General features: G+C 37.1%; 1 protein-coding gene and 1 non-coding gene across 2 annotated transcripts; both read left to right on the top strand.

Annotated features, from left to right (window-relative positions):
- Positions 1–568: 568 nt before the first annotated feature.
- LOC114286225 (uncharacterized) lies at positions 569–2,269 on the top strand. Its single transcript, XM_028229348.2, has 2 exons — positions 569–891; positions 1,005–2,269. Exons 1-2 carry the CDS (start codon positions 711–713, stop codon positions 1,955–1,957), a joined length of 1,134 nt encoding a protein of 377 aa, XP_028085149.2. The 5' UTR covers positions 569–710; the 3' UTR covers positions 1,958–2,269.
- Positions 2,270–2,844: 575 nt separating this feature from the next.
- TRNAV-UAC (transfer RNA valine (anticodon UAC)) lies at positions 2,845–2,917 on the top strand. The gene has a single exon. It is a non-coding gene; the product is annotated as a tRNA-Val (tRNA).
- Positions 2,918–13,102: the final 10,185 nt, after the last annotated feature.

Raw genomic sequence — 13,102 nt, 5'->3', positions numbered from 1 at the left:
ATGGACTGCCTTCTTGAACTTGTTTGGTTCCAACCCCGGCCCCGCAAAAGTTCTTGGTTGCCACATTCAAAATGTTGGCATGACAGACCAACAAAGCTCACTTCATTCTGGAATCTGGAATCTGGAATCTGTTGCCAAACATATGCAGTCCATTAGTTTGGACAGCATAAACCATGCACCCAAACACTCCCTCCAATTCAGTTATTACTGGTCATGACTCTCAAAGCTCATGAACATTGTGGTCATAATAAGCGTGATACAGCTCATGAATTTTGTGGGCACTACATGGGTCTCGTGAACCAACTGGGAACTCAACTGCTCTCTCAAAGCAATCCTAACATTAATCAAATCAAACGAACTCACCCCCAATGAATTTAAATAAACAGACCAAAACAGCAAAGCAAAGTACAGCAAGCAAACTGAGCCACTGCCTTTCCTTTTTGTGTGTTTAGTTGCTAGTAAAATAACCTACATTCACTGCTTCTGGTTTGCAGTTGACAGGTTTCTGCATGAATGACATTAAGAGGTTTGTTGGGTTCATCTTATAAAATGTTGATCAAGAGCTCTTCACTTTCTCATCCCTGACAATTACAAGGTTACAAAAGTTCATTTCAGTGAAGAGCGTGTGTGTTTGATACAAAATAAAAGACAGCCCACATATCATTTTCACTCCTTAGCACTGATCATACTTGACACAGTTTTCTAAAGGGATGAGGAGTTTCAGAACATATTGGTTTCTGACTACAATTGTTCTCAGTTTCTTCACATTTAATGGTCTTTCCGAGGCCAAGCATGAGAAGAAGAAGCTTCCGTCTGCAGTTGTTGTCGGTACTGTTTACTGCGACACGTGCTTCCAAGCAGATTTCTCAAAGACGAGTCACTTCATTTCAGGTTTGTTTCAACAACTTTTCACTCTTTTTCTTTCCTTAAATTTTGAAACTTCAGGTTAATTTTTTTCAATCTAGTGGCCTGAAATCTGTGTGTTTTGAATTTTTTGTGCATAGGCGCGTTGGTTGCAGTGGAATGCGGAGGTACAAGTTCAAAACCAAGTTTCCGAGAGGAAGTGAAAACAAACGAGCAGGGAGAATTCAAAATTCATCTACCTTTCTCGGTTAGCAAACATGTCAAGAACATCAAGGGATGTTCGGTGAAGCTAATCAGCAGCAGTGAACCATATTGTGCTGTGGCATCAACCGCAGCTTCATCTTCGCTACGTCTCAAGTCAAGAAAGCAAGGGACTCACATTTTCTCAGCTGGGTTTTTCACTTTCAAGCCACTCAAACAGCCCACATTGTGTAACCAAAAACCAAGTTTTCAGAAATCCAAGGAATTCAATTCCCAAAAACCCTTAATTCCATTTCCTGATAATCCAACATTTCCACCCCCAATTCAAGACCCACCAACATTGCCAATTTTACCACCCATAGATCAAAACCATCTTCCTCCTCTGCCACAACTACCCAGCCTTCCACCACTGCCTCAACTCCCTCCTATGCCTCCACTTCCAGGAATTCCATATTTCCCACCCCCCGCTAAAAAGTCAATGCAGTCAAAATTTGCAGACACTTCAAAAGCCTCTAAACTATCTAATGGAAAGGTTGACCGGGGACAATTTTTCCAGCCAATACCGCAAAACCAGCTCTTCCCAACACCATCTCCATCACCATCACCACCAACTTTTGGGATTCCATTGCCACCAAATCCATTTCGTCCGCCTTCAGTACTACCTCCGAACCCATTTCGCCCACCACCTTCAGTATTTCCTCCAAACCCATTCCAGCCTTTGCCACCACTGATTAATGCCCCACCATTACCAAACTTGACTCCATCCCCACCACCATCAACACCACCGGCCTTTCCAATTCCTCTTCCTCCATTCCCATTTCAACCATCCCCTGGATTCCCTGGAATTCCACCGGCTTTTTCTTCTTCATCTTCAAAGAAAACCGTTCCTTGATTAAACAAGTATATCTATCCATGTAAAATTCCCCAACAATAATTGTCAGATCGATGTAGCTCAACTCTACTTCTTTCTTTCTTCTTCTTCTTTTTTTTTTTTTTTTTTTTTTTTTTTTTTGGGCAAGGCTAATATGTATCGGTTGGCTGTTTATGAAACATGTAATGTGAATGTTAGGATGCAAAATTATTGTAATTTAGAGTAAATCCCAAGTGTTTGAAGTTTGAAACTATTTAGCTTCAACAATCCATTTCTTGAACTTGTTCGCAGCACTATGAGAATGACAAAACTGCTACCATATTTAAACATGAACTTTCATTGCTGCAACAAACTTATCCTAATTCATATCCTAATCAAACCATTGCAAACACTTTCTGAGATCAAAGAAGTTATTGGTAGGTCTGAGATCTATGACTGGGTTGTGTGTTCACCTTATACACTAAAGGATACATCATTATTTTAAGAGGAATTTAGTTAGATGACTTTATACAATTGAAAGGAGATACCACGTTAATAGGATATAAGCTGGACTTGCTAGGTAATATTTCTTCTCTTGATTCAATTCAGGACTAGTTTGATAATTGCTTCTTTTTTTTCTTTTTTTAGTTAATTTTGTTCCTTTGTAGGGATTTTTTTCCTCTAAATTTTTAAATTTTTTGAAACTCTTCACATTTAAATCTTATTAGATTAGAAGACCCTAATATATAAAATAAAATAAAATAAAAAATTAGTGCACCTGCTTTCATCTTTTATAATTTATAAGAATCTAAAAATTCGAAAAAAAAAGGACTTTTATTGTGACTTTTTTACCAATAAGAGCCTGAAGGGGAAAAAAAAATTCTACTCAAATTATGTTTTATAAAATATGTGGCGAAAAATAATATAATGATGCTGTGGTGTAGTGGTTATCACGTTAATCTTACACACTAAAGGTCTCCAGTTCGATCCTGGGCAGCATCATTGTATTTTTATTACTGCCAAGGCCATTCATTTTTCTTTCCTTTTAACATAATGAATGGATTATTTGTTCTTTTTAATTTTTTTCAAGATCGTTTGCTTGTTTTCAAAGGAAAGTTGAAAATTTCTCAGGCCTAATAGGGATTTGAGATATAAAAATGAAAAACAGTCGACTGAAATATTAATTTAATAATTTGAGATATAAAAAAGAAAAACAATTGATATTTTTATTACTACCAAGGCCATTTGGGCAGCATCATTGTATTTTTATTACTACCAAGGCCATTCATTTTTCTTTCCTTTTAACATAATGAATGGATTATTTGTTCTTTTTAATTTTTTTCAAGATCGTTTGCTTGTTTTCTAAGGAAAGTTGAAAATTTCTCAGATCTAATAGGGATTTGAGATATAAAAATGAAAAACAGTCGATCTACTGGAATATTAATTTAATGATTTGAGATATAAAAAAGAAAAACAATTGATCTACTGGGATATTAATTTAATGATTTGAGTTTTGAAGTCGGGCACCTAACTTGAGGATCACATTTGGAAATTCTCCATATCTCATGTTGAGTTTGAGATTTTTTTTCAGCAGTTAAATTATGTTAAAAAATTAAGACAATGATTTAAAAGTTTCCGAACAATTTTTTTCCAGAAACAGTTGATGAATCTTTTAAACTATGCATCAACTCAGTTCGAAGTTTTTGTCTATTTGTTTACTAGAAATTGGGATATTTGTAATTCACATTACCAAGCCAACTTAGATGAGTTGCGTTTTGCCATTCTCTATGAATAAAGGCACGTCATGGAAGATAGTACTACTCCTTTTCAAATTAATTAAAAAAAGAGTCTTTTTTTTTGGTTTATTTAAAAAAATACATCTTTTTATGCATTGTTTTGGACCAATAAATTCATTTTCAATGTGAGAAATGTTTCGATATGCAATAGTAATACAAAATTATGTAAGTTAATTATAAATTTACGTAAATTCGTAAAAATTTACATAATTTTATAAATTTACGCGATTTTATATTTAACTTATGTACTTTTGTCATCAAGGTCACCGAAGGAGACATATGCTATACCTATATCCTGACCTATGAAATTGTTTTGAAATCGCTACTTTTCTTTTCTAGGACTCGAAAGAGGTTTATGTTGTATAAATTTATTTATTCGAAATTTTTGTGTTGCTTGGATTGTGTGTGTGAGACTATTGGTAACTACTTGTGGATTTCTCTAAGAAAATATATTTTGAAGAATAACTTTCTTGTGTAGGTTTTTACAATGTGTTTTTTTTTTTTGGGGGGGGGGGGGGGGTTGTGTTTTTTTTTTATTGGAGATATTTATAATCAAAGCAGCATGCTCATTTATGCTACAGGTTTTTCTTCTGAAAAATCTAAAACCTTCGAGATATTGATTTGTGATTATATATCGATTTTAAACAATAAATAACAATTTTAATCAAACAATCAAACATAAATCGACACAACGATTTAATATGAAAAAATCACAATTTGAGCGTCTCCAATTTTGATAAAAAAAAAAATCACGAACCAAAGTTACAAAACAATCCACTAAGAAGACAAAAAAAAAAAAATTACATAAGTGTATCCTCAATTACCTAGCGGAACCACACTCGAATTGAACTGACCCCAATGTGCCTCTTCCATCACCGCCTTCACCTCGGAATTGTCTTCCCCAATGTTGAATTCACAATGCTAATGTCGAATTCATGATGATGAGCCACTCCGGAATCCACCAAAACTTCAGACCCAAGTTCTCCGAAATTCACCGAAGACCAACTCTCTCTTTTGTAAATAAAAGAAAACTAACAAACCCCTTGATGATGTTGATATAAGGTTCATGGGTCCATTGATCACTCTTGAATCATCAAGGAAATACTCATAAAGCACCCTCCAATATAAACCACTTTGTTTTTTCTTTCTCTTTGAAAAACTGGACGACTCAAATTCTAAAAACAACAAACAACAAACAACAGACTTTATAGAAAACAGGATCGCGCAGATCGCTCAAGTGCACATTTCACCGCTCGAGTGATGTGAGTAAAAGCAGTGCAAAACATATTGACTTACTGCTCGAGTGCAACTTTCACCGCTCGAGCAGTAAAACTCTTTTCCCAGAAGTTCAGGCGCTCTGCAAAGATACTAGATGATTCTTTTCTTCACTCGAGCGCACAAATGACCACTCGAGCAGTAAAACAATTTCGACTACATTTTTGCTTTTTGCTTCAAGGGCGCTGTTTCTCAACCTGCTGTGGCGTTGTTCCGGACCCGCTATGGAGCGCTATCACCTGGATCCCCGTGAGCTGACTGAGCAGCTCGATTCCCATACATAGTCAACGAAGTGGCAAACATAAAAGCTTCAAAATCACAAACTCATTTACATAGGTACAATTCGGGTTGAATTCGCATCTAAACACTCACATCCTCACTGAGACATAAGAGCGAATAAAATTACAATTAAAAGAATTTTGTCAAACGAGATTGCCAATTACAAAAAATCTAACACTTTGATTGGAGATATTTATAATCAGAGCAACATGCTTATATATGCTACATATTGAATTTATATATTCCAGTCTATAAGTTTGTATATATTCCAATTTATAAGATTTCTTTTATATTTTTGCATCCTTCTTTACTTTTTATTTTTACTTTTTGTTCAAAAATCTAAACCCTTTTGTTAATTGCATATCTCCTCCAGATACGGATGGAATGGACTGGTAATTATGAACATTTGTGGGACAAAAGTTGCAAGAAGGAAAGTCAGACCAAAAAGGAAAGCAAGGTGGTTAGTCTCAATCATCCTGTGTGGCAATCAAATTACATCTCCTTGATTAAGATTAAGTTCTCTGTATATAAAAGAACTATTAAGCATTACGGAATCCCATGGATTGGAAATTCCATAATTTCTTGACTATGAAGGTGGTAGGACACCATTTGTTCGTTGTTGGTTTCCACAAGTAACTCGTCCTCCTTCCAAAATGCCAAAGGCAGATTAATTCCTAGAAGGGGGCTGACAGTGAATCGTTTAGTCCAAGACTCTTTAACCCCATATTCATTCATCACCCAAAGCATTTCCGCAACTCTTTATCCTCCTCTTCTGATCGATTATACACAATCAGGGAGAGGAAATCATTCAAGACAAAAAGACTCTTGTATCCATCTTTGTAGGTGCAAGAATCTAGGAACTGCATCTTTCGAAACAACTCATCGTCAATGTCAAAAGCTAGGATTCCCTCAAACTTAGCAATTTTATCGTGTCCATACCAATGAAAGGCTCAACATATCAAAGCAAGGAAAATAAAAAACGTCAATTGGGACGATGGAGTGGACGTGTCTCCCAAGAATCACTACTTAAGTTGTAAATCTCAATATCTGAATTTAAATAGGGATTTCATCGACAACCTTGACAATATCTCTATCCACACATCTTTCGGCAACTACACCATCGCCATTTGATCTTCGCAGCAAAGATAATAAGAGAGAGAGAGAGAGAGAGAGAGAGAGAGAGAGAGATATGTAACCTGACTCATATGTGATTAATTTTGTTTTTTTTTTAAAATATTTTATACCTAAATAATTGTCTTCACAAATTTACGAGGATGACGGTTACGTATGACAGGTTTATGGGACAATGGATGGTTGATGTGCCTGCAGTCACTATTGTTGGGCTGCTTATGAGTCTCAATTTGATGATTGAACTATAAAAGATCAGATAGCTTAATCTTAATCAGAGATATCGAGGACACTTTTATCAAACTATATTTGTATAACAATAATTTTTATATAAAATTGAATATAAATATTATTATTATTATTTGATTAAAGAGTTATTGATACCTGATTAATTTAATTTTTTCTAGAATATTTTACTTAATGTATCTTTAAAAAAAAAATCAAATTATCAAAATAAAATCCAAAATAGACCTAATTAACTACACAACTAGAGTAGCTTTCTTTGGGTGCATTCCAATCTTGTCTTTTTTTTATTTTCTTTCTTCCTCTTGGTCGGTGCTATTTGTGGAAAATAGTAAACTGATTCTCATTAAAAAGAAATGTATGAGCAAAGCTCATATATATACAAAAACAGTAACGGTGATCTGTTATGATCTGTAACAAGCTATAACAAACTAACAAACTACTAACAAATTTATTAACTGAATAACAGAATTACTAACTAACTAACTAGATATTGTCTAGATATTTTCTGCACTAGAGGTTGCTTTAACAGGCCCTTGCAAACGCATGGGGGAAGACACCATGAGTTTGTCTTTAAGATACTGGAACCGAGAGACAGACAACGGTTTGGTGAAAATGTCAGCCAACTGATCAATGGTGGGAACATAATGAAGAGAAAGCCGTTTAGCAAGCACTTGTTCCCGAACAAAATGGCAATCGACCTCTATATGGTTGGACCGGGAATGAAACACCGGGTTGGAGGCCAGAGCAAGAGCAGACAGATTATCGCACCAGATCACAGGCACAGTAGGAGAAGAGACAAACAAGTCAGCAAGTAACATACGGAGCCAACTAACTTCAGCAGTAGCATGGGCTAAAGCCCGATATTCAGCCTCGGTGGAGGAACGAGAAACAGTGGCCTGCTTCTTGGCAGACCAAGAAACGAGATTGGCACCCAAAAAAACACAATACCCAGATGTGGACTTACGATCAATAGTGTCACCGACCCAATTGGAATCAGAAAAAACATGAAGATCAAAAGTGCTTGGGGTATAGGTAAGACCATGAGAGAGGGTACCCTTAACAAAACGAAGCAATCGTTTAACAGCAGCAAAATCACCATTGGTTGGGGCATGCATGTGCTAACAAGCTTGGTTAACAGCCAAAGAGAGATCAGGACGAGTGATTGTTAAGTATTGTAAAGCCCCAACAAGAGTACGATAGAGCGAAGGATTAGCAAAAGGAAAATCAGAAGTAGGGGAGAGACCAGGTTTAACGGAAATAGGAGATGGGCAAGGCTTACAATCATCCATCCCAGCTTTGTGAATGATCTCTTGAGCATATTTATGTTGAGAAAGGAAATAATGTGTATCAGAGGTGTGAACAGAGATGCCAAGAAAATAGGACAAATTGCCTAACTCTTTCATAGAGAAAACAAGATGCATTTGAGTAACTAAGGTTTGAATATGAGAAGAATCACTGCCGGTAAGTAAGATATCATTACATAAACCACTAAAATGGTAATGGAATGAGGAGTTTTGTGAATGAAAAGAGAGGAATCACAATGACTATTATGAAAACCTTGAGACAGTAAGAAGGTAGAAAATGTAGAATACCAACCACGGGGGGCTTGTTTAAGCCCATACAAGGCCTTATGAAGCTTACACACATGAGTAGGAGAGGAAGAATCAACAAAACCAGGAGGTTGGGTCATGAAAACCTCTTCTTCAAGCTTACCATGAAGGAAAGCATTGGATATGTCCAACTGTTTGAGAGGCCAGTGATGATGTAAGGCAAGACAAAGAATAATCCGAATTGTAGGAAGCTTGGCAACGGGACTGAAAGTCTCCTGAAAATCAATACCTTCTTGTTGGAGGTATCCTTTGGCAACAAGACGGGCCTTATATCAAGCAATCGAACCATCAGAGTTGCGTTTAATTTTGAAGACCCATTTACACCCAATTTGATTTTTATGAGAAGGCAAGGGAACTAAGGACCAGGTGTTCTGCTTTTGCAAAGCGCTAAATTCTTCTTGCATAGCCTTAAACCAAACAGGAGAGGTAAGGGCAGCTTGGTAAGTAGGAGGTTCAGCATCAGTATATAAAAAAGAAATACTGAGTGAAGCAGAGGGGCCAGAAGATTTGGACCGAGTGATCATAGGATGAAGATTAGTAGATGAAGAATGAGGAAGAGGTGGAAGGTCAATGTGTAAGGAGTGAATAGGATAGGAATGTATAGTAGAGGTAGTAGGTTGGGTTGAGGAGAACACAGCCGCAGAAGGCAATTCAGTAGCAGAAGGCAAGACAGCCGCAGGTAAATTTGTAGCTGAGGAAGTAGGCTGGGTGGAGGAGAACACAGCCGCAGAAGGCAATACAGTAGTAGAAGGCAAGACAGCAGTAGTAGAAGGCAAGACAGCAGCAGGTAAACCCGTAGCTGGAGACTGAGAAGGTAAACCTGTAACTGGGATTTGAGGTAACCGAGAAGAAGATGGGAAATCAGAGGGAGGCAGAGCAGCAGTAACGGATGATCTGTTATGATCTGTAACAAGCTATAACAAACTAACAAACTACTAACAAATTTATTAACTGAATAACATAATTACTAACTAACTAACTAGATATTGTCTAGATATTTTCTGCACTAGAGGTTGCTTTAACACTATTAACTTCTCATCCTTCTCTTATATCTATGCTTCTAGGTCTTTCTTAACTTTCTTTCATATTAGTTTGCACTTTTTAGTCTTGGATGGAGTGTGTATCAGACGTTTCTTCAGATCTGGGTAGCATTGCTAAAGGATGAGTTCTAAGGATGTGCCACACCAATACTTGGTAAGAAGAATTATTGCTCAGAAACAAACTAACAAACAAGCGGTGGCTAATATTCTTCACGGGGCTTGGAAGGTCAAAACTTCTTTCACTCTCTCTTCATGGAGTGACAATATCTTTCTATTTAACTTTGAAGATGAGGAGGACCTGCGATGGGTTCAACATGAAGACCCTTGGTCTATCATGGGCAACCTACTTGTTCTCAAACCCCTTGTACTTGGCATCCCAGTCACCAGTATAGAGTTTATTTGGACCCCTTTTTGGGTCCAAGTTCATGGTCTTCCTCTAGAGAAATTAACCAAGAACAATGGGGAGATCATTGGGAAGAAGATTAGGTGTCTCATCAAAGTAGAAGATCACTGTGATGGTTTTCTTCTATATAGGAATTTTTTGAGGATTCGAGTGGATTTAGATATCACAAAACCCATTCCTAGAGGTTTCAATCTCCACCAAAGCGAAACTTACCCAGAAGGTAAAGAATCTCCATGTAACGACCCAAAATAAATAGAATAAACCCGTCTCATAAGAGGAAATAAAACTAAAACAAGATACTTTCATTAATCAGAGTTGATATACAAAAGGTGACACATGCATTATACATTCATAAATGATTCATCCTGAATCTACAACATGTGTTACCAGTAGCAATAAGAAATGAAATCTAAACAGGTAGTTATATGCCATAAAGGCTTACAACTTTCCAAAGCTTTGCTTGGTTACAACAAAATAAGTCAGAAACTCAAAACACATAAAACCCTAGGCTTGAAAATAAAGTAAATACAAAATGAACAAAAGTAAGTTTCAGCTCCACAGTCCTCCCAAACTAGGTCCTTGGCGGAGGCATATCACCAGCACCTGAAAATGGTTTTTCCCAAGTAAGGTGAGCCAAAGTCCAATAAAAACAATCTAACACAATATATGAATCTTAACAAAGATATAAATATGGTGTGTATATATATCCAACCAGTAACAAGATCATTTACCACTATTTTGCAAACCATGCCATGTCAAGTTTTATACCACAATTCAATTTATCTCAATTCATAAGTTATTTTCATTTATTTCAAACAACCAAACTAAGGATACAACTCAAAGGTTCTCAAATCAATCTAGTCATCACACAAACACTTTCATTTTCCATTTTGCGAAAATTTCGTCCGCGGGAATCGGCACCCATGTATACACAATGTTTTCAGGACTTTTACCCTGGACACATAGGCCAACTTAATTCAATGGAGTTCATCTACTTTCTTCTCCCAACATGGAGTAGATCATCTTTCTCCTCCCAAGTATCATACATATACAATGTATTAAAACACAATCATATTGAATGACAACCAATAAGAGATTACTAGTTTCAATTCACCTAATTCTCATACAATTTCTATAACAATCATAGCTATCCTCCACCAATAGCCCAAAACAAATATTTCTAAACAGATATATAATCTTTACAATAGGTAAATCATCCAAATTTCCATAGGTGTGAGATAATACATATCTAACTCCACTATTTATATAAACATCCATTCAATTTTATATTTCCAATACCAATTCCTTATTTATATAAAATAGTTATTCGAGACATTTTAGGGCAAAACCTCTTTTTTCCCAATTTCATCCCAAGCGCCAAAATCAATCATTTTAACACGCACAAGCTCATATTACTCTCATAACCATTTTGCAATACATTCATTCGAAAACCCCTCTTTCGATTTTAAACCAAAACTTTATGTTTGTTCAAAATCACCTCAAATCCTAATATTTCTTACACATCAATAAATAACTAAGTTAAAACTCATAGAATAGTGTAAAAAGTCCCTACCTCAAGCTTAGAAGACCAAAGGAGAAGTGGAGAAACTCCAAAGACGCCGAAACCAAGACTTATTCGGATCAAAACGTAGCTCGTGAAGCACTCTACCTTTTTAACAAAGGCACAAGGGTGGAGAAATCACTAGATCTAGATGAAAAAAGTAGAGAGAAGATAGGTGTTAGAGGGAGAGGGTCTCAATTTTAGGGTTTGGAAAGAAATATATCTGAAAAAGTGACGTAAAATAACCTTTTTACGAACTGATATATACACAGTCCGCTAGAGCGCAAGAAGTGATGCTCGAGCACCAAGACATAAAACAAAAGAGCATTACCGCTCAAGCTTAAAAAGTGATGCTCGAGCGTGGAATACACACATTCAGTAGCTTTGCAGACAATAGACCAACGCTCAAGCGTAGGAAACGCCGCTCGAGCATAGAATACACCATCCTAATAGTTTTGCAGACCTGCAAAAGTACTAAGAGTTTACAAAGCCCGCTCGAGCGTAAGAAGTGCCGCTTGAGCAGAGAAACAAAATTCTGGGTAACAAAGGTTTGAAAACTAAGCAACCAAACTGTTCCAAACATAACCACTACAATCCAATCACCCAAATTTAAGGACATACAATAGAAGCAAGAGGTGAACAACAATATGAAACCATGAAACCTGATTCCGGGATACAACAAGGGTCGCATCAAATCCAGAATCGCTATACTCCATGGATTTCGTTCAAATTTAAAAAGCTTTCTGACTTCTGTTTCGATTGTGGACAGATTGGTCATGACTAGAATTCTTACAAGTTTGTGTCCAGAGAAGAGAGAAGGAATTCTGGATATAGTCCTCATCTCCAAATTGGGACTGTACGTAGTACTAGACTCTCAGTAGACTATTACTGGAAAAAAGTAGATGAACTCAAGGAAAGGGTTAGCCCCTTCCTCCGACAATCCTTTCTGTCAGAGCAGCAATCGATGGAGTTACGAACGAGAACCGAATCGTTGAGTACGAATATGGTGCATGAGGTTCGTACCGATAACGGTGCAGTGGAAACAGAGGTGCGTGCCCATATACGTTCTGATTTTCATACTAAAGAGGCGACGGCGGAATTGGGTAGGACAACGGGGGCTCCTGAGGCCAGCACAGCAGTCCAGAGATCGCTGTTGGTAGGGTAGAAGGAAGAGACACAACTAAACGATGGGTTGGCTGGGCTAACCCATGAACTGGATGAAGCAGTAATGAACCAGCCTGAGGTAAATATTGATCCAACTTCTTATGGGCCACCCCAATCCATTAGGCCTCATTATTTTGTAATAGAACCCTCTGAAAGCATCCAGGTCATCTGTACACAAAAGACTTTTTTGCCCACTTCTAATAGACTGATTAGTATAGAAGAGTTAAGCCCATCTTCTAGCCTAGTTCGTTTGGACCTAAAAACTCTGGTGGTTGATGCATGTGTGTCTACAGTCTTTCAAAGTTGATAGTGTTGACTCTAAACGTAAATTAATCAAAGGTGTAAACTTATCTGGTATACCCAACAGTGCAGACTTCCTTGGAATTGCTACTGCAACTTCTTATCTTCTTTTAGCTAGATTCTCCCACGCGAGTTGTAGGTCTTTTCGTCTAGGAAAATGAAGGAAGGCCATAGGGAGGAATCAGCAAAAGAAATCACAAAATATATTCGATGTTCAGGTAGCAGCGAGCTCTGATTCGTAACTTGAATCTACTCTCGAAGTCTTTCCCTCTATTTTTCTTTTTGATGAATACTACTCGCAAGTTCCAAGTTCCTATCCAGAAGATGCATCACATGAGGACAATTAAAGGACTTTGGTGGCATCACAGGAGGACAATGAAAGGGC

This window comes from Camellia sinensis, chromosome 1 (assembly GCF_055761805.1).
Source record: "Camellia sinensis isolate YWXY chromosome 1, ASM5576180v1, whole genome shotgun sequence".
NCBI lineage: Eukaryota > Viridiplantae > Streptophyta > Magnoliopsida > Ericales > Theaceae > Camellia > Camellia sinensis.
This window is presented reverse-complemented; position numbering and strand designations above follow the sequence as displayed.

What these genes read in the sequence shown, in the direction of transcription:
- LOC114286225 (XM_028229348.2), top strand. Translation starts at nt 711, where the DNA reads ATGAGGAGTTTCAGAACATATTGGTTTCTGACTACAATTGTTCTCAGT. An exon ending in GACGAGTCACTTCATTTCAG is followed by an intron (nt 892 to 1,004) that starts GTTTGTTTCAAC and finishes TTTTGTGCATAG; the next exon opens with GCGCGTTGGTTGCAGTGGAA.